Source organism: Biomphalaria glabrata, chromosome 9, assembly GCF_947242115.1.
Source record: "Biomphalaria glabrata chromosome 9, xgBioGlab47.1, whole genome shotgun sequence".
Classification (NCBI taxonomy): domain Eukaryota; kingdom Metazoa; phylum Mollusca; class Gastropoda; family Planorbidae; genus Biomphalaria; species Biomphalaria glabrata.
The window spans coordinates 21170922-21195414 of NC_074719.1; the positions used below are offsets into that span (position 1 = coordinate 21170922).

The window sequence follows — 24493 nt, forward strand, 5'->3', positions numbered from 1 at the left end:
AAGGACAAAAAGAAAACAAACTTTAAAAAAAAAGAAAGTTTGTCTAAGGGGAAGAACCATAAAATCACTGCCATTTATCTCTACACTACAGGAATAAGATCCCTTTAATATAAACACAATTAATTAATTACCACTAATTAACTAATTGTTTCTTTTTTTAATTCATGTATTCTCTTAGACAATAAATAATTATGCAAAACTTCAACTTGATCTGAGAATGAGAAATGGGAGAAAAAACATGTACAAAATATAATACATGGAATTTCTCTCTATATAGATCCAGATATCTCAATAAAATTGTTACAGGTCTCAACTTAATCCAAAAGTGGGTGTGGGAGAAATAACCTGTACAAATATACCAGACAGAGTGAGTTGATATAAGCTTTGTAAAAAGTATTTTACTAGCTATCTTTAAATTAATTCAAATTTTACATAAAAGGTCTGAATAACTTTTTTTCCTCTCACATAGATAGCTCTATGGGGGTATTGCTTTGCAGTAATTTTTCTGCTTTATATTTTTTGTTTATTTATTTTTGTTAATTTATTTTAATGCCTCATTGTTTTTATTTCATGTAAGTAATCATAAGAAATAATTCATTTGAGTTTTGTATATGGTTTAAAAATATTGTTTTTGACCCTAAATACTAGTTATACTTAATTTTTTTGCATTCATTTAAATTACCTTTAGATTTTTATTTTCAGCATATGAAATTTTCAATTAAATATTTTTTTTTAATTTCTGCATCAACAAATACTCTTCTGAACAAATATCTCTTGGATTTTTTTTCAAACAACATGGATATGAGTTTGAAGGCATAATTGCATTATTCTTTTCTTACAAAGTAAATTTCCCTTTCAGACCTTTCAATCTATGGGGCAGATATTTCTATGGCCAATGGTTAACAAGCAGGGTATCATGTGGCCAGCACTATGACCAACTGCCTTTATTTTCCTTAACTATAGTCAGGTACCCATTAGAGTTTGCGAAATTCAAAATGCCAGTCTTCACCAGGATTCAAACCCAAGACCCAAGGTTTGGAAGCCAAGCGCTTAACCACTCAGCCACCATGCCCCAAATTTTTTCTTAAAGCCATCATCAAATGCTTTTTTTTTTTAGAACCAACTTACCAGTGATACCAGTTCTCCTTTTTGCATGATTTCTGTCAACTGTTTCCCCCTTTCAGAACCTGACTGGACTTCTGCTCTCAGTAAGTCACCAGAAGACAAATGGGTGTAGCCATACTTCTGGACAATGAGATCACACTGGGTGCCTTTACCACTACCAGGTCCACCTGATTACAGTGTGCATACATCAGTGGAATTATTAAGTGTCAAACTACATAACTAAAAATTGTTTTAAAGAAATACAATGATGATATGAATTTTGTTTAATGAATCAAATGCTTATAAATTAATAGTGTTTTATATTGATTTAATTGTGAAAAGGAAGAAATAAAATTGTCTGTTAGCAATTAAAAAGCAAGTAATTCAAATATATCTAGAGATTTTTTTTTTAAAAGCAACTCACCAACAACAAAAACAACTTTTCCAAAGCAATCTGTAAACATAATTTTGAAATATATCATTTAACTTCAACTCTAGTAAGTCATTAGTTTTTACAACTAATTTAGAACTTCTATTCCATTCCAAAACTACTTGTAAAACAAGATTTGTAAATGGTTGTTCTACCATAGAATTTTTTTCTTACCTTTAGAAGGAGGAATCTTTTCTTCTTCAAAAACTTTGTCTACCATTTCAAATACTTCATCTGTTGTGCCTTCAGCATCGATCTGTTTTTTTTTAAAGTGTAAATAACATTAAATACTGCACTCTTCCTTAATCTTAAGACTTGAAGACAATGTCTTAATAATAATTTCTATTAGAACTTAAATGAAAATAAAAGAAGTAATAATATATTATATCATTCAGCCAAAAACTAATAAAAAACCCACAAACAATAGATTTGTATTGTCTTAAATTTTTGATAGTGGAAAAGAAATTATTCTGTTCATACTAGATATAAAAGCATACTAAGAATGACAAATAATGAATAACTTATATATTTCCTTCCTTGTTATTTAGTATTATAACAAAGAAACTTGTTACAAACCATTTTGAGCTTGCCATTGCTGTTGTAGAGGTCAATTACTGGCTGTGTGACATCATGGAAGGTTTTCAGTCTTTTCTTGATGGTCTCATCATTGTCATCAACACGACCACTGTACTGCGCACGATCTTTTAGACGCTTGGTCATAGTTTCATCTGACACATTGAAGCATAAAACAAACTTGGCAGAAGCTACCTGCAGTTCAAAACAAACAACATTTTTTGAATTTAAAAAATGTGTAATTTTTTCTTATAATTTTTGTGAATTAAAAGATAACGGTTGATTTTTGTTTTTATGCCATCTTATATTTGTGTCAAGCAATGTAATCTCAAATAGTGATAAATTAAAACAAAAAAAGAAATTGCACTTATAGAGAAACCAATCTAAACAATTGTATAATGAACAGAACATGTATACTTTTTCCCTCTATAAGAATTACAAACCCTGGGCACACCATAATTATACCTACTTCTTGTTCAAAGCGAATGCCTTGTTCTTTTTCTCTGGGGTAGCCATCAATCAAAAATCCTTTACTGACTCCAGCATAAACTTTCATGGCATCTTTCATTAGCGCTAATACAATATCCTGAATATTAAATGAAAATAATGTCTTAAAGAAATCATGAGTAAATTGTTTCTAAATACTTTAGTTATGCTTTTAAGCAAAAAATATAATCTTAATTAGTCAATATAAATGATCTAAATCAATTTAACGGTCTTGACTCACAATAAATACAAATTATTACCAATGGAACAAGATCTCCTTTCTCCATTATTTCTGTGAGCTGTTTGCCTCTTTCTGAGCCAGAGGCTACTTCATCTCTCAATAAATCTCCAGAAGATAAATGAGTGAAACCATACTTCTTGACAATATTTGCACATTGTGTGCCTTTACCACTTCCAGGCCCACCTTCAGAGAATAAATTAATTTTACAAAAAAATGCATAGGATCTTATAAAAAGTTTAAAAAAAAAATGTTAATTGTAACTGATTTTTTTAAAACCTTTATCTGTTGGTATTTTAATTGTTAGCTAAAAACAACTTATCAATAAAACTTAAAAATAAACAAGCATTAACATTAAATTTTAATAATGTACTCAAAGAGTTTCTAGTCATTTTATTCATGCTTAAAAAAATTCTTTTTCAACCCTTCATGTGTTACATTGATGCTGAAAGTCAACTCAAGCTTTATTGTATTGAATTATTTTAATCACAACAGAGTTAATGAAAATTTAGCTATAAATATGAATAAAAGTGACACTATAAATGGAAAACTTACCTAATACAAATATTACTGGCACATTGATTAAATCTGTCAGTAGAAAATAAAACAATGTTGCTTGATAAGTTTTGTGTATTATCAAAATGATATGATGAGGTGATTTTTGCTTTAGTTTATTTTGCAGTCTCTTTTGATGATGCCATACTTTTTGTTTGCCTTTTAATTACTATTTCAAAACTGTTCAGAGTTACAGTTTCGTATACTTTTTATATATAATATATAAAAAAATAAGTACAAGAAGATAATTAAAACTGATAAACGATGTACGATATTTGGGAAGTTAAAAAATATAATACTCCTTAAATTGACTTTAAGTGTTAAAAAAATCCATCACAACAGTGGAATTTTTAAAAAGCACTCTAAATGTAAGGAAGATTGTGAAAGTTATATAGTAGTGCAAAGATTACTAATAAAATAGATGAAATTTCTACCAATCTACAAGTCTGTAAATTTAGTAACAAATAAGAATGTAGGAATAAAAACTATAAACTATGTTAGATAAACACTTTATTTTTGGACACAAAGAATACAGTTTGAGCTACAGTATACGTTTATAGAAAGATTGTAAACAAGTTAAAGAAAGAATAATTAATGATATTGACAAGAAGTTATACTTTAGTATATAGTTGATAAATTCTAATCAGTCAAACAGTTATAAATTTAAACAAGTAACATAAAAAAAATATTAAAAAATTCCTCCCTTTTGAAGCTCATGACTGTTTGTAAGAGTAATTATTTCAATCTCAATAACTAATGTATAAGAAAAAATCCCCCATCCCCCCCAAAAAAAACCCCCAACAAACTGGTTAAGCCAATGTATAAATCTACTCAAAGTATAGAAGATTCTAGTTTGGTGATATAGCTTCAGACTTGGAAACATTAAATAACAGTAGTCTAGACTAGGATAATGGATCTAGATATAGTAGAGTCTAGTTAGATATATAGTATTGATAATGTGTATTGATAAATTGTATTATATAGATATGTATATTGTCACAATTTAATTTTTGCAGCCATCTACATAAGAAAGTGCACAAAATGTTCCTGGAAGTCTATTTATTCAATTAACTCTTTACTGAATACATGAGGGATTCCCACAGGTGATGTTCAGAATGGACTAAATTTAATTTTAAGATGATTGCATTTTGAAAAAGTAATTGCTTTCCCAGAATTTGTTAAACTCCTAGGAAAATCATTAGAACCATTTTCAAAATCTGTATCCAGTTTCCAAGTTTTGCCCATGATGAGTTTGCAAGCTAATAAGAGGAACTGTAAAAAAAAAGGAAACTGAATTGGCTTTGTGTATGAATGTATGACATTATCCTCAAGCCATGGCACATGATTATTACATGCAAAGACACTCCGCTCCATAATAATAAAGATTGGTTTAAATATTATTGTAGAGTTTTTGCATGCCTAATAATTCAGAAATAATAGATTTTGGGCCAAATATACTATAAAGGCTGACCCATTATTTCTGAGAAACACATTTATTAAAAATTGTATTTCATGCTGGCATGCATTTCAGTATCTATAACCTTTATCTGGCTTTGGTTTTGTACATAGAGAACAAAAGAATAAAAAATATTAGCAAACAGTACACACAGTTAGGAATTTATTTACTAGCTTTCTCTATTTGTTTAGAAAGAAAGCAATACTATCATATTTGTCACATAGATTCAAATACATGTAGCATTTGTCAATGTGTTACCATGATTTTAAAAATGGCACATTTTTTTTTAAATTTGCTTCCGAGACAGGTGGTACAACAAGTATAAGATTGTTACAATAAAAACATGTATAAACAAATCGTTGTAGATTATGAACATTGAATGTGCTTTAAAAAGGAAAGAATATCAGAACCACACTTTCACATCAAATTACTGAGCTTTATGTATGGAAAGGCTGATAATATACTTTAACAATTGGAATTATATTTTAAGAAATAAAAGCTGCATTTCAATGCCACCATGATTAAATTAGATGATGTAAAGTTCATCTGTTTCTATGGCAGACTTTTAGCAAGAGCCTTTCAATGACTGGCTTTTTTTAGTTTTCTAAAAAAAAAATGCCAACTACTAATTGAAAGTGGGTGGAGTTAAGGACGTTATTAAATCTTGAATTTAATAAATCCCATCTTTATTTCAAATTCAGCACTTATCACACCAACATCATTTACTTAGTTAAAAAAAAAAGGAATAATTTTAAACATAAAAAAAACAACTCTAATGACCTAACAAAAGCAATAAATGTGATGCATATAAAAATAAAGAATACCATGAAAATTATTATAAGTTTTGATTGTTTTGGGTGTAATAACATTGATTTAAAAAAATAACAACATAAATCATGTACATTACATCATATATATATATATACAATATATTACACTACTTTTTCTAATGAAATACAGCATCCATATATCTCTGTTTAGAGTTTTATCAAAAGAATATTTTTTTCAGCCATTACCACCAAGTCTGTCTCAATAAATAATGAAACATTGTTGCCTAAATAAATGTCTGCTGAAGAGCAGAGTTAAAAGATACTTAATACAGATTGTACCCCATTTATTGAATGATATAGTGTTCACACACTTGCTCATGCTACTTAACATTAAACATTTTCTATTAGTACTAAATGTAGGCCATATATTTAGAATATTTACATAAAAATGGATTAAATGTTTACAATAATTTATTTTGGCACTGTCATGTTTTTGCTTCTTAATGATAAAATGCTCATCTATACTATAACATAACTATTTATGCATCCAAACATCTATTTACACTTATTATTTTAGTTTAAGCTCAACAACATCATTTGTTTTATGTAGTATGTTTCATTTTTTACATTTTACATAAAGATAAATTTAATTTTCTATACTGATACTTTTTTGACTCATGAGTTAGACCAAGGTAAACTAGAAATAAGATTCTCCACCTAAGACTTCTTAAAGCAATAAAATGTTTATTTCAGTGGTGAAAACTATTTAACAATTTGTCTCTGCATTACTGATCCTTTACTGATTCTATAACCAAAAAATGATCATATATAAATATATATTTATATATAAAACTGTAATAGCAAAGCCCACAAATTATTACATTTATAAAAATAGTTAATATATTAGAATCATGTTTTTAATATAAGTTATACTCTCAGATAAAATGTCAATTTGAATTATCATACATCCCTAGTATAGAATTTTAATATTTTATTTTTAAAAAAAGATCAGTACAAATAATGACTTATTTTATGGAAGAATTCCAAAAAAATAAATCACTGCAGCCTTTTCAAAAATGTTTTGTAAACAGACCAAAGATGAAGCATCTTTTACATTTTGATTTTATATTATAGTAAATCAGCCATTCTAATTTAAATATCATTATTATATTTTAGAAATAAAAAAGTATTACAATTATTTAATGACATTATTAAATTTCACTTCTGCTTCTTTACTATGTCCACCTTGTCCTTAGCATGCTTCATTGCTTGTCTTCCCTAAAAGAGCATCAGTGGTAGACAAAATTATTTTCCAGGGGAGAGAAATTTAAAAGTTTTCAATGTATGTACCAAGCATATAGCATTACTGACACTTTTTAAGCTACTTTGAATGCTCTGTTATAAAAATAATAAAGTTTTAACAATTTGAAAACTATAACATTTTCTGAAGATTCATGAACAGTAATAGAATAATGGAAAATTAGTACATTTCAAACATTTAAGTTGTACAGTAGATTTAGATTTCATCTTCATCTTTTCTAGCCTTAAATTTATAAAAAGGCTAATAAATGTCACAGTTTGAAGATCCATCTACCTACCTAAATCTGTTTTGTTTGTCTTATTCCCATGCTGCTTGTAGGTAAATAAAATGAATATTGATTGGTTTTATTAGGTCTCATTAATATTACAGACATTTATTATTCCAAAAAGTATTCCCTTACTGCAAGATATTTCATTTCTTACAGTGGATTTTAATAAATGAAGGTGGATGTAAAAATAACTAGGTTTTTGTTATATTCCATGCACAGAATAGGGAAGTATTGATATCTATTTTTTTTAATTATGCATTTTTAGCACTGATTGAATAGTTATCTTTCCAAGCTACTTCCTTTGTAGCACAAATTAATTTTAATTATTTAGTTTATTTGGGGATCTCTCAAAATAGCCTGCTTAACATTGATTTGTCGAATTATTTTGAAATGTGTCTCAATCTTCCTCTTTTTATTTTCTTTTGTTTTTCTTTAGGCTCCATTATCTCACCATATATTTTTCTACAGCACTTTATCTTTTTTTTCTCTCTTACAGTATTTTATTGCTCTTTTGAATGTAACTGAATCTAAAAAATCAGAGCAGATTACATGCCATAAATATCCCCTTAACAATTTTAAAGGAAAAATGGATAAATATGGCATATTTATATTCTGAGCCATTGTGTTATTAGCCTAAAATAAAAGTCAGCCCTTCTACTTGTTAAGCCTCATCATTGGTTATATTTTGCATAAAATCAGTTGAAAATATTGTATGTGGTATTAGAAGAACTGTTTAACAGAAAATTTATATAAAGAAAAAAAGAAAAGAAAAGATTAGCTTAATAAAAAGTGCATAAAATAATTCTTATAAAAGCATTTTTTTTTCATACTCTTTTGTTATTAAATGCAAACCAAAGATATTAGCTGATCATATTGAATAGAAATTAGCAAGAAAAAATTTTGTTTCAAATAAGTTAGTAAAATGATTATAATTTACAAAATATTTAGAAGGAAATCATTCAAGTACATCAGATTGAATTGCTAAATTATAAATAATTCGTAAAACTATTCAATGATATGATTTTTTATGTAATATTGTTTTTAAGAAGCAATTTTAAAGAAATATCCTGAATTTACCTTTTAAAAATGTACTTAATTTTAAATAAAATCATTATAATTTATAAAATTATATTTTCAACCGAATTCATTATAAAAGTTTATTGAGATTTAAATACTATGAAGCAATGAAAAAAAAATAGAAAAGAAAGTACTTTGAAAAAAAAAAAAGTGATGTAAAAAGAAAAATGACTACCTAACAAAAGTAACAGAGAATACAGGGGAGGTTATGCTTCAACACATCTAGAAGCTGAAGTTGTTCCACTTGTTAAAGTGTTTGCCTCACCTAAGTCGCTCGAAATGTTCTCATCTACTGTGTCTATATTTTCTTTATCTTCCACATCTTCATTTTTTTCTTCTTCTGTTGCTATTTCATCAATGGCATTATCTTTCTTTTCATCACCTGTTTCTTCTGCATTTTCTTCTTTAGTTTCTTCATCCACTGTGTTGTCATAGTTTTCTTTCAAGTCACCACTGGCATCACCAGTATTTTCATCATCAGCAACAGTTGCTTCCTTTTCTTCTTCCTTTTCATTACCATTGTCCTTTTCAGCATTCTCATCTATCACCTCATCACCATCTACACCATCTTCATCATTACCCACTTCATCAGCAGCATTCAGCTCATCCTCCTCTTGCTGATCTGTAGGAATTTTCAATGAACCCTCCCCAGAATCTTCCTCATCTCCAAACAATCCCCCAGTTTCACCTGACTGATTGTCAGCAGTAACACTCTCATCAGCTTCATTCACAGCAGACTCTGAAGAGCCATAAACATGAACAAAAAGGAAACATGAGACTATCATCAATACTTTCTAGCTACATTGTTTCACTTGCACAATGAACATTCAGAACAACATTAACTGAACTCATATCCAATGGAAGTTATATATTTTAAAGCAGTTAAAAATCAGAACACAGGAATGTACATAGCTTATCAAACAATTAAACAGTGAATACTGCTATTTACATAATAAAATAGCTTTCAAAACACACACTTGGTTAAATAGCTTTTCTGCCAGCCAGGAACTACAATAAAACTTTGAACTGAATATTTCATAAATAGTAGGCCTAATAGTTTTGAGTATTTAAAAAAAAATACTTTAAAATAATAATATAATAGTTCAGTAATTTTATCCAAAACAAAAACCAGTAAAGAAATTAGTCAATAGTTTTCATTAATTACTTAACCAATAACTTTTTTTTATTATTATCAAAGTATTAATTTAAAAAAAAGGCGTAAGTTCCTGGCTAGGTTATAAGTTTGTCAAATCTCACCATCCAAAGCATCAAGTTCTGCAGTGTAATATGGATTTCCATTATTGTCTCCGGTTATACTTGCAACACCAGCAACCATAACTTCTTCAACTGGTTCTCTACCATCATCATCTTCATTAACATCTCCCATTTCTTCTTTTAATTAATTAATTAATTGGTTTATGCATGGTAAAACTTTACATTTTAATTCTATAGTTTATATTTAGTGCTAGTTATAAATATTTACTTTCTCAATGAGATTAATCATTAACTAATTATTTTCTATATTTAATAATTATGATTTATGCAAAAGCTAGAATAAGAAACTAGGATAACAAATCAATTGGAAATGTTTAACTATATATATATATATTGTGCTTTTTTTGTAAAAAGAAATAGGTGCCGGTACTCAGTGATTAGGTGCCTAACTTTTAATTACTAAAAATTAATGATATACATTAAAATACAAGAAAAGTAATAATTTTTTCAAAAAGGTGCTGGTACGCCGTACCGGTGTGTACCATCACAAAAAAAGCTCTGTATATATATATATATATATATATTTGCAAATCTGAATTTTTACATATGAAAATACATTTATAAAATACTATTCATCTAACAATATCTTGAATTGAAAAAAATAGACTAAGTAGTAGGACAACTAAAAGTATTTTAAATTAGTCAATCATAATCATTCAGTTACACAGTTTAAAGAATCTGTTTACCTCAGACAGTTGACACACTATCTATTAACAATAATAATCTACATTGCACCCTAGTGTTGTAACTGTATAACATTCACATGCATTCAGAACTAAAGCCCAAAGATTCAGAAACTAACTATTGCTTTTCCTGTTAAAAGCTTTGAAACAAAGGAGAACAACATGCTTGTTAACATTATGAACACCACAATTATCTTACTAACACAGATAGAAAAACACATAAAAACATACCTTTGTTGTTAGGCTCCTGTTAAAAAAAATAAACATTTGATATAAGGTGATGAAGTTTAAATTATTATTTTATTATCTTTTATTTCAGTTTTGAAAGTACCCCCCCCCCCTGCCCCGGCCAATGTGTTTTTTTTATCTCAATAAATAGTATAGGAAGTATTTCTTTCAATGAGTAGAGATGGCAAAGAGCATCACACTGTCCAGAGTAGTTGCTCTTTTCAGACTTTAGGATTATTGTGGAGTATTATGTGCAAGTGAATGTCATCTGCCCAACACAATGAAAAAAAGCTGTTCATATTGCCACATGTGATCCTGAGCCTCCTTCCCTTTAAAAAAAAAAGATTCTACTGAACTGTGCTATGAGATGAAAAACTGACTTGAATCCAAACCCTTAATTTATCAGCTGAATGCCCTACAAAAGCTTATATATATATATATATAAATATATACATATTTCAATAATCTACAAACCTTTCACAGCTTACCTGTAATGCAGGCATAGTTTTAATAGAAAATGTTCCTTATTAACTTCAAACTTGACTACTTCAGAAAGGAAATTAAAATTGTACAGAAACAAGAAGATGTATCAACTTCACTAGACAACAGTCAAAGTAACTTTCATACCAGGTTTTATAGACACCTAGGTACAAACAGATTTAGTTCTTCATCGACTTAGTTCTATACTACAAATATATATCTAAGTTAAACAGCATTTACATTACAAAAATAATGTCTGACTCAATTTTGTTTCAATTGCACACAGTTGTAAACCTCAAGTCACTACTCGAAGAAGTAATCTCAGTAGAGAAGAGAATTTTGTGTCTTTAACAAAAGTAACTTTGCTCACACTGTGACCATGTAGTTGACTTATCTTTTAAACAAACAAAAGTAGATCTACTGAGTAACAAAGGAGTTGAGTTTTACTGATGTCAAGTATTAGTTTTAGCTGAGGTAGCTCTTTTTGGTTCAATAGTGTGGGAACGAATTATATAAACATGACATAGAAAGCTTGTTGTTATAGTGGTTACTTTTTTTTTGGAAGGGGGGGGGAGGTACTTAAAACAAAAAAAGATGAACAGTTTGTGATTATTAGGGTTAGGAACAGGGGAAGAAACTTAGTGTAATCAAGATTTTACATGTAGTTCCCAGCTACAGAGAGATGCAATGTCTCTAGATTGAAATGGTTGTCATCAGTGTTGGATTTACCTATAGACAACATAGCGATAGTTAGCAAGTGGGGGTTTCCAAAAATCTAAAATAAATGTATGGCTTTTGTCCATTTATATAAATTGGGTTAGTTTCATTTGGTGAGTGTTTAATCGAACTCTAGGTTTAAATAGCTGTCGAAGCAGGTGACAGAATTTCACTCCATTAGATGTAGGTCTAGCTGTTTTTATTTTTATCACTTGTACTCCAAAAAGAAACTCAGAAAAGAACAGAACAAAAATGTTTTGTGACAATGGTAACAAAAGTGGCTTTGTTGTTTTTTTAAAGTAAGTAAACTATCTGTAGGCCTACAAATCAATCTGTTTGTTTTTAAAGTAAATTTATCTAAAAGACAAACAAAAAAGATGATGTTCAACTGTCTCTTATCTTCCTATTAAGAGACCCGGGGTTTGGGAGAGAAAAGAGGAAACGTGTGTTTGTGCGTGTGTGTGTGTGTGTGTGAGCGAGAGAGAGAGAGAGGGAGGGAGGGAGAGAATGGGAAAGAGTAGAAAAAAAGACAAAAATAAAAAAAATGAAGTGATAGGAAGCGATGGAGGTTGATGAGAGAAGTCGGGAAGAGTAAAATGAAGAGAGATTGATAGATAGAGAGATCGATAGATAAATAGATAGATAGATAGACATATAGATAGATAGATAGATAGATAGAGAGAGAGAGAGAGAGAGAGAGAGAGAGAGAAAGAGGATGGGGAATAGGCCTATTGCTTGAATGGGAAGAGATAATGAGAGAGTAAGAAGTGAGGAAAAGAAAGAGTAATGGTAATGAGTGGGAAACAGAGAAATAGATAGGCCTACGGGCAGAAGAAAAGAAATAAAAGGAAGGAGATGTAGAGAAAAAACATTTTGTTGAAAGATAACGAGAAGGAGAGAATGAGAGGACGACAGAGAAAGGAATGCCACGTAGCCTATAGACAATCTAGGCCTACATTGGACAATTTTTCATTTGTATTTTGTTTCATTATTTCTGTACAAAGTTAACGCGAGCAAACAAGTTCATGAAAATGTGCTGATGTTGTACATTTTTAAGTCCTCAATTAACAACTCCATAACTTATTTAGCAAATAATCAGGTCTATCCTTTCTATAAGTGCTCTTGTTGTATTAGTTTTTGTTGACCAATAAGTTCACTTTGATGTATAGGTCTATTTCTCAATACTTCACGCAGCGATCTATCAACTTTTTTTATGACACGATTCTTACAACTCTTCCAGTGGTAAATAAAAAATATGACAGACCTATGTCTACAGAATGAAACAAGACGTTCGCCTACAGAATAACTCCAGATTTTTTTCTAATCAAAAGTTGAGTCATAGGCATAAAAAAAAACGAAAACAAATGACAAGAGAAACCACAGCCTTTAAAACTCCAAGCATAAAAACTAAACACTGCCAGAAACACACACAAGTTTTAACACCTCACAAAAGTTTTTTTTTTAAAGTGTCCGGATTTAGCAGAGGACAACTAGCATCACCCCCTAACGATGCCGACCTTTGTCCCGAGATGTCAAGGACGTTTACCTTCGACATATTACCTGGCAGGTAACCGGGGTGAGCGCAAGTGAGGTAAGCATCCTCCCCCCTTCCTTCATCCTCTCAAACCCACCGTGTGTGTGTGTGTGAGCAAGAACTCTAGTCATTCCAATAATCTACCGGAATGCTAGTACTCAAGGGCTTTAGATACAAAAAATGTGTATGAAGCTAGAAAGGAATAGATCTAGATCTACTTGAGTGTTTTTGTTTAAAAAAAAATTGCTAGAGATTTTTGTTTAAAGTTTTTACTTCTAGACATTTCCCTACCTAACAGCACACTGGTATAGGCCTACAGACCTGGTGAAATATTGTCGACCTATGCAAAAGAGTTATGAAAATTACTTTACTTTTTTTTTTCGCTATAATCAACAATAACGAAACAAGATTACAAACAGAGTTTGTGTTATCACACACACTCAGAGGCGGCCCCCGCCGAATTCACCCATGGACCAGGAATATTCAAACCATGGTCTTTGGATCGTTGAAAGTAATTTTTTTTTTAATTAAATCATTAGGCGTTATTTTTCACTTAAAAGCTAACAGGACAACACGTCGTCCATAATGAGACTCTTTTTAAGTCTTCTGGAATTAGGATTTGAAGAAGAGCTCTATTGAACGCAGAGCTGGTTGAACTGATCGATTAAAAGAACGAAAACGTGTCTCAACAGTTTCGTTTAATACGCACGCAGCGCACTAAGCATGACAAAAAAATTATTAAATTTCCCTTTTCATACCTTGTGATCAATAGGGCAGATAATGTAAAGATCTTGTTTCTATGGCCTATGATTAACGAGGGTGCCATGTGGCCAGCACAACGACCAATCGACTTTACTTTCCGCAGCTCATTAGAGTAAAAAATTCCGGAATTCAAAAATCTGTCTTCACATATCGTCAAACCTGAGACCCTTCGGTTAGATGAAAGAATTTGTTGGAAGGCCCGACCACGCAAAGAACAGCATGAAAATAACATTTCGGAATACCACCCAATAGGCAAAGAAGTTGACTGAACACGCAAAGAACTTGTCGGAATGCCCGAATACGTAAAGACCAAAATGAAAGAACTTGTCGGAATGCCCGAATACGTAAAGCCCAAAATGAAAAAACTTGTCGGAATGCCTGAATACGTAAAGCCCAAAATGAAAGAACTTGTCGGAATGCCCGAATACGTAAAGCCCAAAATGAAAGAACTTGTCGGAATGCCATAATACGTAAAGCCCAAAATGAAAGAACTTGTTGGAATGCCATAATACGTAAAGCCCAAAATGAAAGAACTTGTCGGAATGCCCGAATACGTAAAGCCCAAAATGAAAGAACTTGTCGGAATGCCCGAATACGTAAAGCCCAAAATGAAAGAACTTGTCGGAATGCCCGAATACGTAAAGCCCAAAATGAAAGAACTTGTCGGAATGCCATAATACGTAAAGCCCAAAATGAAAGAACTTGTCGGAATGCCCGAATACGTAAAGCCCAAAATGAAAGAACTTGTCGGAATGCCCAAATACGTAAAGCCCAAAATGAAAGAACTTGTCGGAATGCCCGAATACGTAAAGCCCAAAATGAAAGAACTTGTCGGAATGCCATAATACGTAAAGCCCAAAATGAAAGAACTTGTCGGAATGCCCGAATACGTAAAGCCCAAAATGAAAGAACTTGTCGGAATGCCCAAATACGTAAAGCCCAAAATGAAAGAACTTGTCGGAATGCCCGAATACGTAAAGCCCAAAATGAAAGAACTTGTCGGAATGCCATAATACGTAAAGCCCAAAATGAAAGAACTTGTCGGAATGCCATAATACGTAAAGCCCAAAATGAAAGAACTTGTTGAAATGCCATAATACGTAAAGCCCAAAATGAAAGAACTTGTCGGAATGCCCAAATACGTAAAGCCCAAAATGAAAGAACTTGTTGGAATGCCATAATACGTAAAGCCCAAAATGAAAGAACTCGTCGGAATGCCCAAATACGTAAAGACCAAAATGAAAGAACTTGTATTTTTTATTTGTAACAAAGTAGATTAAAATATAGCAGACTGAATTTCCTCGATCAACAAAATAATGTGAAGCCCCATTTGTATTAACTTTGTCAGTGTTATACTTTGTCGGAGATTGTGGCTAGTGAGAGAAATTAAAACAAGCCTAACCTTAAATCTAAATATAGATTATAACATTTTAGTCTATGATAATCCTCTGAACATATTTCGGCGCTATACTTCTAACTAGGCTTGGCCTCACATTGGTCTACCCCATGAGAATTTTTCTTTTTGCATTCAGTTGCATTAATAAATAACTTTTATTTAGACGTTCATGACGCACTAATACTTGAAGACTAAAGTTTCACAAACAAATGCTTGAAGACTAAAGTTTCACAAACAAATACTTGAAGACTAAAGTTTCACAAACAAATACTTGAAGACTAAAGTTTCACAAACAAATACTTGAAGACTAAAGTTTCACAAACAAATACTTGAAGACTAAAGTTTCACAAACAAATACTTGAAGACTAAAGTTTCACAAACAAATACTTGAAGACTAAAGTTTCACAAACAAATACTTGAAGACTAAAGTTTCACAAACAAATACTTGAAGACTAAAGTTTCACAAACAAATACTTGAAGACTAAAGTTTCACAAACAAATACTTGAAGACTAAAGTTTCACAAACAAATACTTGAAGACTAAAGTTTCACAAACAAATACTTGAAGACTAAAGTTTCACAAACAAATACTTGAAGACTAAAGTTTCACAAACAAATACTTGAAGACTAAAGTTTCAATAATAAATACTTGAAGACTAAAGTTTCACAAACAAATACTTGAAGACTAAAGTTTCACAAACAAATACTTGAAGACTAAAGTTTCACAAACAAATACTTGAAGACTAAAGTTTCACAAACAAATACTTGAAGACTAAAGTTTCACAAACAAATACTTGAAGACTAAAGTTTCACAAACAAATACTTGAAGACTAAAGTTTCACAAACAAATACTTGAAGACTAAAGTTTCACAAACAAATACTTGAAGACTAAAGTTTCACAAACAAATACTTGAAGACTAAAGTTTCACAAACAAATACTTGAAGACTAAAGTTTCACAAACAAATACTTGAAGACTAAAGTTTCACAAACAAATACTTGAAGACTAAAGTTTCACAAACAAATACTTGAAGACTAAAGTTTCACAAACAAATACTTGAAGACTAAAGTTTCACAAACAAATACTTGAAGACTAAAGTTTCACAAACAAATGCTTGATGCTCATGATTTCTAATTTCATTTCTTAAAAAAAAAAAAGAAAAAAAAAACAACAACTCGATTCTGTTAAGTATCTGTGCGTGGGTGTAATTTGAAATATTTTTAAGCGTAGGATTAATTAATATGAAAAAGGTAAGAAGCAATTTACGCATGTGGAGCTACTTTATGTACTTTGATGCATTATTATCTAAAACTAAACATCATCCAACATGTATATTACACTCCATAAAAATGACAAAAAGATGTAGAGACCTAGGCAACAGGATATCAATACACGTCAATATTATACTGAGTGAATCTTAAATTGAACTAAATTTGCAAGAAGCATTACCGTCCCCCCCGAGTGTTCGCATTGATTCTGCCTCTCCATTTTGCTAAGCTTATATCAACTCACTCCGTCTGTCTGACTGACTGGCATACTTTTTTAAAAAGTTATTTCTCCCACATTCCCATTCTCGGATCATGTTGAAACCTTGCACAATTATTTATTGTCTCTAATAAAACATGAATAAAATTAACCAATCAATTTTTTAATAAGTGGCATATATGTATAATCTTTGCACTTTCAAAATCATTACAGTGATATTAATGTTATAGTAGCACTTATTAAACCACTAGTTAATTTAATAAAAAGCTAGAGCTATATGTTAAAACTAGTGTAGCGTCTGCTATTCACTAAATGTATCGTAATTACAGAAGAACATAGATGTATTCTCCGTAGCTTTAGCTCAATAGATAACGGTATGTTAAAACGAAAGCTGCGAGATATTGACACTGTAATAATGTATTCCTTCCTTGCCAATCAAAAATGCGTACTGAGAGGCAATGTGAACTTTAACCTGTTTTGTCAATTATCTTTGGGTTGTAAAAAGGAAACAAGGGAGGCAATGACACTAAATGACAAAAGGAGCGCACGTCAAAAACAACAGCTTAACTGAGAACGCTAGCTGTACTAGTTAGGTCTGCACGACTGGAGGTATTTATAATGTGTATAATTGTTCGTTTGGTGACCAACTAGACTTTTGAAATCTATGGGAAAACTGGTTTTGATAGTGACATGTTCAATAACTCTTTTAAAACAAAGATTCTTTTACAAGGCGGTAGATCTAGTTACCTGCAAATACAAACATGTTCGATTGACCCTAACCTATATATTTTACTGGAGACCGACTTGAAAAAATTTTGTTTAGTTAAAAGGAAAAAAAAAAGGGTTGGGTCCACGGCAATTTAAAACCATAGACGAACATTGAAACATACATTTGAGGGACTTTTATGCATTTGAAGGCTAAATAAAATTAAACATTCTTTTTAGTTTGGCTATAAGTACTGTTCTCTACTTATGTAAATTATTTCCACATGTCGTCTGCCGAGAAAGGTTCATGGCAAGATAAATGCACGGCAGATCACACACGGTGTGTCATAGATGAAATAATTTCCCAGACGAGTGCAGATATGCGAGTACGAAGTAAATATTGGATTTAACATTGGAATGACGGCTAACAGCCAGACAGGTTTAGCCGTTTAAGTGAAAACATAAGTCCTGGCAGAATGTTTATTTCAGACTCAAGAAACTTTGCACTCTTGGAATAGGTTCAGAATTATTAGTATGACTGCAAAATAATTGTTTGCTAATTATCTAATGTAGACGTATAGAGAATACAATAAACATACATATAGCCTCATATAGGTAACCCTGGCGGCCCAAGTAAAAACAAAGGACGTTTGGGCCACGAGGCCTTTCTCAGCTACAAAACAAACAAACAAAAAAATTAAATCATAATAGGCATATAGATATATATAGTTAAGGCTCTTTGTTTGTACTTGGTCCAGCAGGGCTACTTGTATGTATGTCTATTGTATTTTCTATACAGTCCTTCACCCCTGCAGCAGTAAATCTTTGTTCATGTAGACATACAGCACAAACTTCAGACACAAATATGTTACGTTCACAAAGCCAAAAAAGGTTACAGATCTATGTGTTATTCATGACCATATCAGCTTAGACATATAGGCCATATATATATATATATAGGCCAATTTGTGTGTGTGGAGGGGTCTTTTTGAGTTGGACCATAATCAATGTATTAGGAGTGATGATCGCTGTTAAGGAGTGATGATCGTTGTTTGGAGTGATGATCGTTGTTTGGAGTGATGATCGCTGTTAGGAGTGATGATCGTTGTTTGGAGTGATGATCGTTGTTTGGAGTGATGATCGTTGTTAGGAGTGATGATCGTTGTTTGGAGTGATGATCGTTGTTAGGAGTGATGATCGTTGTTAGGAGTGATGATCGTTGTTTGGAGTGATGATCGCTGTTAGGAGTGATGATCGTTGTTAGGAGTGATGATCGTTGTTAGGAGTGATGATCGCTGTTAGGAGTGATGATCGTTGTTAGGAGTGATGATCGCTGTTAGGAGTGATGATCGTTGTTAGGAGTGATGATCGTTGTGCTAAATGTGAATGTTTGGGAAGAATGTTCTAATAAATTTGAATTTGCTGAATGTAGCCTATGGCACTATATAGACTAGCTAAAAATGTATATACAGACAACCAACTAAAATAAGTAAAAGGAGAGACTCTTGAGTGAGGCTGTGATCAGATGGTCTGAATAAAGTATATGACTTTCTTTAACGTTTTTTGACAGTAAGAATAAAGATATCAAGAGATGGCTAACATTCTTTAATAAATTATTATTTTTAGTAATAAAAAGCATTGAAGAAATTGACTTTAAAAAAAAATATTACACAATCTTTTGGTTCACAAACGGATGTTTTAATTTATTATAGGCCCGTTCTCCGGCTATGGAAGAAAAGCCGAATGAAAAAAAAAGTAGGGGGGGGGACTCTTCTAATTTGTCATTTCTTGCATTTAAATATTTCTTATTAATTGACAAATCTTCTCTTTAAACGAACTGCCTTGACGTCACTTCTAGTTCAACTGCCTGTTTGGTTAACGTGTTATTTGTGGGCGCCTTCAGATTTCAAGAGTATGACATCCTAGCCCAAACCTCACGCAGGACGAAGGGAGCGGGAAGGGTTCAAACCCGGAACCATAGAGACGATAGCGCAGAGCGCATACCACACGACCAGGTAGACCTAACTGCCCCTCGACCCCCTTACTCAACACAATCCTTTTACTGTTGAAATCTTCTTACTTCATATAACAGCACACTGCTGTAGGTAAACTTATAAAAAAAAAACAACAACATAGACCTAAGTATTATACTTGAAGTATTCATTGTATTAAAAAAGTCGTTCCACGGCTACATGATTCAACAAACATTAGGCCTAAGTGTACGCTGGGTAGACCTATATAACCTGGCCATTTTATAGAGTGTAGTTTTAAAAATGCGTGAGTCAGTCCAGTCAGAGGACCATCCAGCCACCCTCTCTTCCCTCTCCTCCACTCGGTGTGTCGGTGAGTCTCTCCGTGTCTGCTCTATACATGTGGATCGATATTTCCATTCCCAAACTATATCTACCAACACCGCGTTCACCCTCAAAGACAACTACACATGTCTGTGTGTGCGTTTTACCATTCAAGGCTAAATATTTAGATATCTACACATGTTTTTGTTTCTCTGACACTTGAATAGTGTTCTAAATTTAGATCGTAACTACTTTACACTATTGTGCGTCGTTAAGACAAAACAAAAATGCCGAAAATCTATTAGATCTATATCACTAAGACTATAACAGGCGGCTAACATTTATAGTCAGTACTTTAGCTTACACAAGGACTAGATAGATATTTTTTTTAATAGAGCAAGCATTGTTTGTTAAATCTAAGCCTGCATCAAAAGCCTTGCCTTACAGTAGTTATATTAATAAGAGAAACGATTATGTTTAGTACATCGCGTGTTGAAATTAGTTTTATAATTTTAAAAAGACGTTTAGAATTTACCTTCTTCTTGGTAAAGCAGCCAAAACACTTAGCTAGTAATCCAGGCATCTTATAATGTTATCAAACAGCTAATAAAAGATGAGCAAATTGTTTTGTTTTCCTTGAACTGTGTCTATTCAAAAGAGTCTCAACACATTTATCCACAATCGTATACCGTTATCCAGGGTAACAGGGGGGAGCCGCGGAATGCGCCCGACTCACCCGGCACGCGTATATACTAGCGTAAGACCCAGCCCATTGCACGTGCGCGGTTGTAAACGATCAGCTGCAGATTAATGTAGGTCAAATATTGTTCCAGTGCGCGGTTCCGCAATGTGGAATCCTATAAATAGTTCTTACCAAATAGTTGTTCAAGTTGCGAGAACAATTTTCGTCTGTAGCATAATCAATGTAGGCCTACACTTGTTTTGTTTATTATTTGTCAGGTGAAAGTATAATAGGCGACCGTAAAAGATCTATTCTAGATCTAAGCTATAATCAAGTAGGCTACAAAATGCACAAAAGACAATTCCTTATTTTATAATATAACTAGATCAGTAAACTTCTAGCTTAATGTATTTTTTGCATTATTTCCGTCCATTAACATTAGGATCATATTGCTAAATGTGCGCACTTTTCTCTACTTATATATAGTAGGGAAGTTGATAACCGTCTGGCCAGGGCCAGTAGTGCTTTTGGAGGCCTGCAAGACAGAGTTTGGGGAATAAATCGTACCGCCTGGTTACAAAAAATCAGTGTCTATCAAGCAGTGGTTCTCTCAACCCTTCTATTTGGATCTGAGGCATGGGTTAAGATATTTCTTGAACGCTTTCACCAAAGATGTTTGCGCTCCATCATAGACATACGGTGGCAAGATCGCACTACAAACAGCGAAGTTCATGCGAACGCCGGTATAGAGGGACAGTTACGCTGGGCAGGGCACGTATACCGTATACGGGACGAACAGAATGTGTAAAATGTTTGTTTTACATGTTTCGGATGTTCCTTCAGTATTGAAGATAGTTTACTTCCAAGTCCAAACCTCCCGCAGGACGACGGGGGATGGGAGCGGGCAGGGTTTGAACCGGGACCATCGATAAATCCAAACGACAGTCCAGCGCACAAACCGCAAGACCAAGCAGCCATCGTTTGACGTATGTCAAAGATAGACTTTTTTGGTGAACTGAAAGTTGGTCGATGTAACAGAGATGCCCCACGGAAAACGCTTTAAAGACCAGCTAAGTCGCTTACTTTAACTGATATAGAAGAGAGCACCTGGCTGCAGGCGGCTTCGGAACGAGACAGCTGGAGATCACTAGCCGCGGGATACACATTTGAGACCAAAAGAAAATCCACTGCCGAGGACAGATGGAGATAACGAAAAGAAAATCGAAATCGACTACCGGCGGACAATGATTATTATGTCTGCGCTGGATGAGGCAAAATATGTAGGTCGCAGCTGGGGCTGAGAAGCCACGTAAAATACTGCACTCCTCATTAATATTCGTACTCGAAGACTAGCCATAAAAAAGTATAAACTGAAATGTTAAATTTACTTAGGCTTTAAATACATGTAGGCCTATTATGTCTTCTCGCTCTCTCTCTTCTCCTAAACCCCCCCCCCCCCCCATCTTGTCTCTCTTAAAAAAAAACAAATAATTTTATTCAGTTGTAATACTATTCAGTTATAATCCATCAGAGTAATGGACCAGTTGGATCCAAATATTTTTGAAGCAAGCTATGGTGGTGAACTTTGTCAAATGCCTTATGGCATCTGTTTGCTCGTTATTATCTAAGCCTTTTGAAAAATCATCAATGAGCCTTATTACTTAGTTTCAAATGACCTCTATTTCCTAAAGCCATGTTGTATGAAGTAAAGACTAAGTGGTTTATGATGTTTCTACATATTATGTGATCTAATATTTTACATGTGATACTGCTGAGTGATACTATCTGTAGTTTCCTGGAGTACTAGTATCCAAGTTGTATTAAAATTAATTTGCTCTGTTATAGATAAAATAGTTTTTCAATATAATAAATACTTCAAAGTAAATAATTAAAAATTTTTTTTTTACTTTATTGGGGTAATTATTTGTACGTTTTATATTTAACAAAAAAGTATGCTGATTTTGATAATTGGGAAGAAATGAGTATAATTATCATTTTTTAAAAATTACTAAAATGCTTGCTGCATTATTAATACATCTTATCTTTTTATTGCTTTACTACTTACTATATAGGCGTGGTGGCTGAGCGGTAAAGCTCTTAACTTCTGAACCAGGGAACAGGGTTCAAGTCATGGTGAAGACTGGGATTTTTATTTTGGGATCATTGGGCACCTCTGAGTCCACCCAGCTCTACTGGGTACCTGACATTAGTTGGGGAAAAGTAAAGGCGGTTGGTCGTTGTGCTGGCCACGTGACACCCTCGTTAACCGTAGGCCACAGAATCAGATGACCTTTACATCATCTGTCCTATAGACCACAAGGTCTGAAAGGGGAACTTTACTTTTTTTTACTTACTATATCATATTTAGCAACTGTATTTCTTTCTGTTTAAATAATTTATCTAAACCGAATATTCTATGTCAATAAGAATTGTTGCAACAAAACTAACCTGATCAAGTTGAAGACCATACAAACTATAGTCAATTACTTTCACAATATCATAGAAAACTTCTGCCTCATCTCTGTCTCCATCAATCTAACAAAACAATATATATTTTTTAGTGCATGCACTCAAAATTTTAAAATAGAATGCACTTTCCTTTCATAATCATATCTATTGAAAATTTAATCTTAATTCTTTTGGTGGCAAACCCACAGCCTATAAAATAAAATTGAAAAAAATAAGAGACTGACAAGAGAATGACAAAAGGAAAGTTTAACTAAATGTTATATGTTTCTTAAGAAATGTATAATGAATAATGTTTGAGTTCTCCATTTGTTAATTTTATTATTTCCTTTTAATTTGTTAATTTATAAGTCAATTTATTTTAATGACTTAGCATACTTTTCTGAAAATCTGAAACTAACATAATTGAAAAAAGAGTTTTTAAACTTCTCCCTGTGACTAATAGAAAAGGCAGATATGGTTTTTACTGGAGAAAGTAATTAAGTCAAATTGATGTGATGGTCACACAATGGAATCTGAAACCGTTGCTCTCAAAAAGTGAATTTATTTTTACTTTCACTTCTAAAGAAGCCTAACATTTTAAAATGTTTATAAAGTTTACATCAACAAAAGCCACTTACAACAATCAGTTTATGTTCATCATCAATGGCTTTCAACAAGGGCAATGTATGTTTTGCAAAGAAGGCCAGTTTTTTTTCAATAGCAGGAATGTTGTCATCTATTCTCTCAGATCCACTATCACCTCGTAGTACAAGTCGAGCATGCAAGTACTGATCATCACAGTCTAAAAGTATGGTATATGAGTGGCCACCAATCTGTTGAGTTAGAAGATGAACATATAATTATTTTTTCATTTGGCATTAAATAATTTTTTGAACACATTTTTGTCAATATAAAAATGATTAATTCACTATGATGATATTATTAATAATTTTATGGCCTATAACCTAAATTGATGAATGCACCACAACCACTAACTTTAATGAGACATTATTTTCTTTTCAGGTAAAAAAACATTTTGTCCTTGGCTGACACAGTGTTTAAGCTAATGCAGATCCAGTGTGCAGAAGTTACAAAGACAATTGGAATATGGCTGCCTTGAGTTTCCACAACCTCTTAATATGGGACTGGATAACACATAATGATTCTTTTTCTGTCACCTTCCTTTTTGACTAGTAATTTCCCTTGCTTCATGAATTTTGCAGTGTAGGACACTCTCTTCACTTTACCCAAGATGCAAATAACATGGTTATCTTGTGGCTATTAGTTAGGTAGACATATTTCAGTGGGACAGCTAAGGTGTCCCATGAATAATAAAAGAATTGGCTTGTGCTAGCATGTCGGAGTTGATGGATGCAATGGAATAGCTGTGGCTTAGACTTCTGCCTTAATTTTTGCTGATCATCAGATTTGGGCCTGGCTTATATTTTAGAATACACAGTAATTGTGTTTGTCAGTCAGTGTCCTAATTCACATTTAGATCAAATCAATAAAATATTGGATTCAATGT

General features: G+C 32.3%; 1 protein-coding gene and 1 long non-coding RNA gene across 5 annotated transcripts in view; one reads left to right on the top strand and one right to left on the bottom strand.

Annotated features, from left to right (window-relative positions):
• Nucleotides 1–24493, bottom strand: part of LOC106054528 (uncharacterized) — a 45698-nt gene that overhangs the window by 6740 nt on the left and 14465 nt on the right. The window contains exons 11-22 of one of the 4 annotated variants that reach the window (XM_056042286.1): nt 23604–23798; nt 22966–23052; nt 10468–10483; nt 9536–9667; nt 8544–9017; nt 3387–3419; nt 2854–3017; nt 2573–2693; nt 2111–2298; nt 1709–1790; nt 1529–1558; nt 1129–1292 (exon numbers count right to left, since the gene is read on the bottom strand). In XM_056042286.1, coding sequence (XP_055898261.1) covers nt 1129–1292; nt 1529–1558; nt 1709–1790; nt 2111–2298; nt 2573–2693; nt 2854–3017; nt 3387–3419; nt 8544–9017; nt 9536–9667; nt 10468–10483; nt 22966–23052; nt 23604–23798 — 1686 coding nt within the window. Of the gene's footprint in view, nt 1–1128; nt 1293–1528; nt 1559–1708; nt 1791–2110; nt 2299–2572; nt 2694–2853; nt 3018–3386; nt 3420–8543; nt 9018–9535; nt 9671–10467; nt 10484–22965; nt 23053–23603; nt 23799–24493 lie in introns of all 4 variants that reach the window. The other 3 variants (XM_056042285.1, XM_056042287.1, XM_056042288.1) reach the window with 3 other exon arrangements.
• On the top strand, nt 20562–24103 carry LOC129928331 (uncharacterized). The gene is made up of 2 exons (XR_008779939.1): nt 20562–20760; nt 23989–24103. It is a non-coding gene; the product is annotated as an uncharacterized LOC129928331 (long non-coding RNA).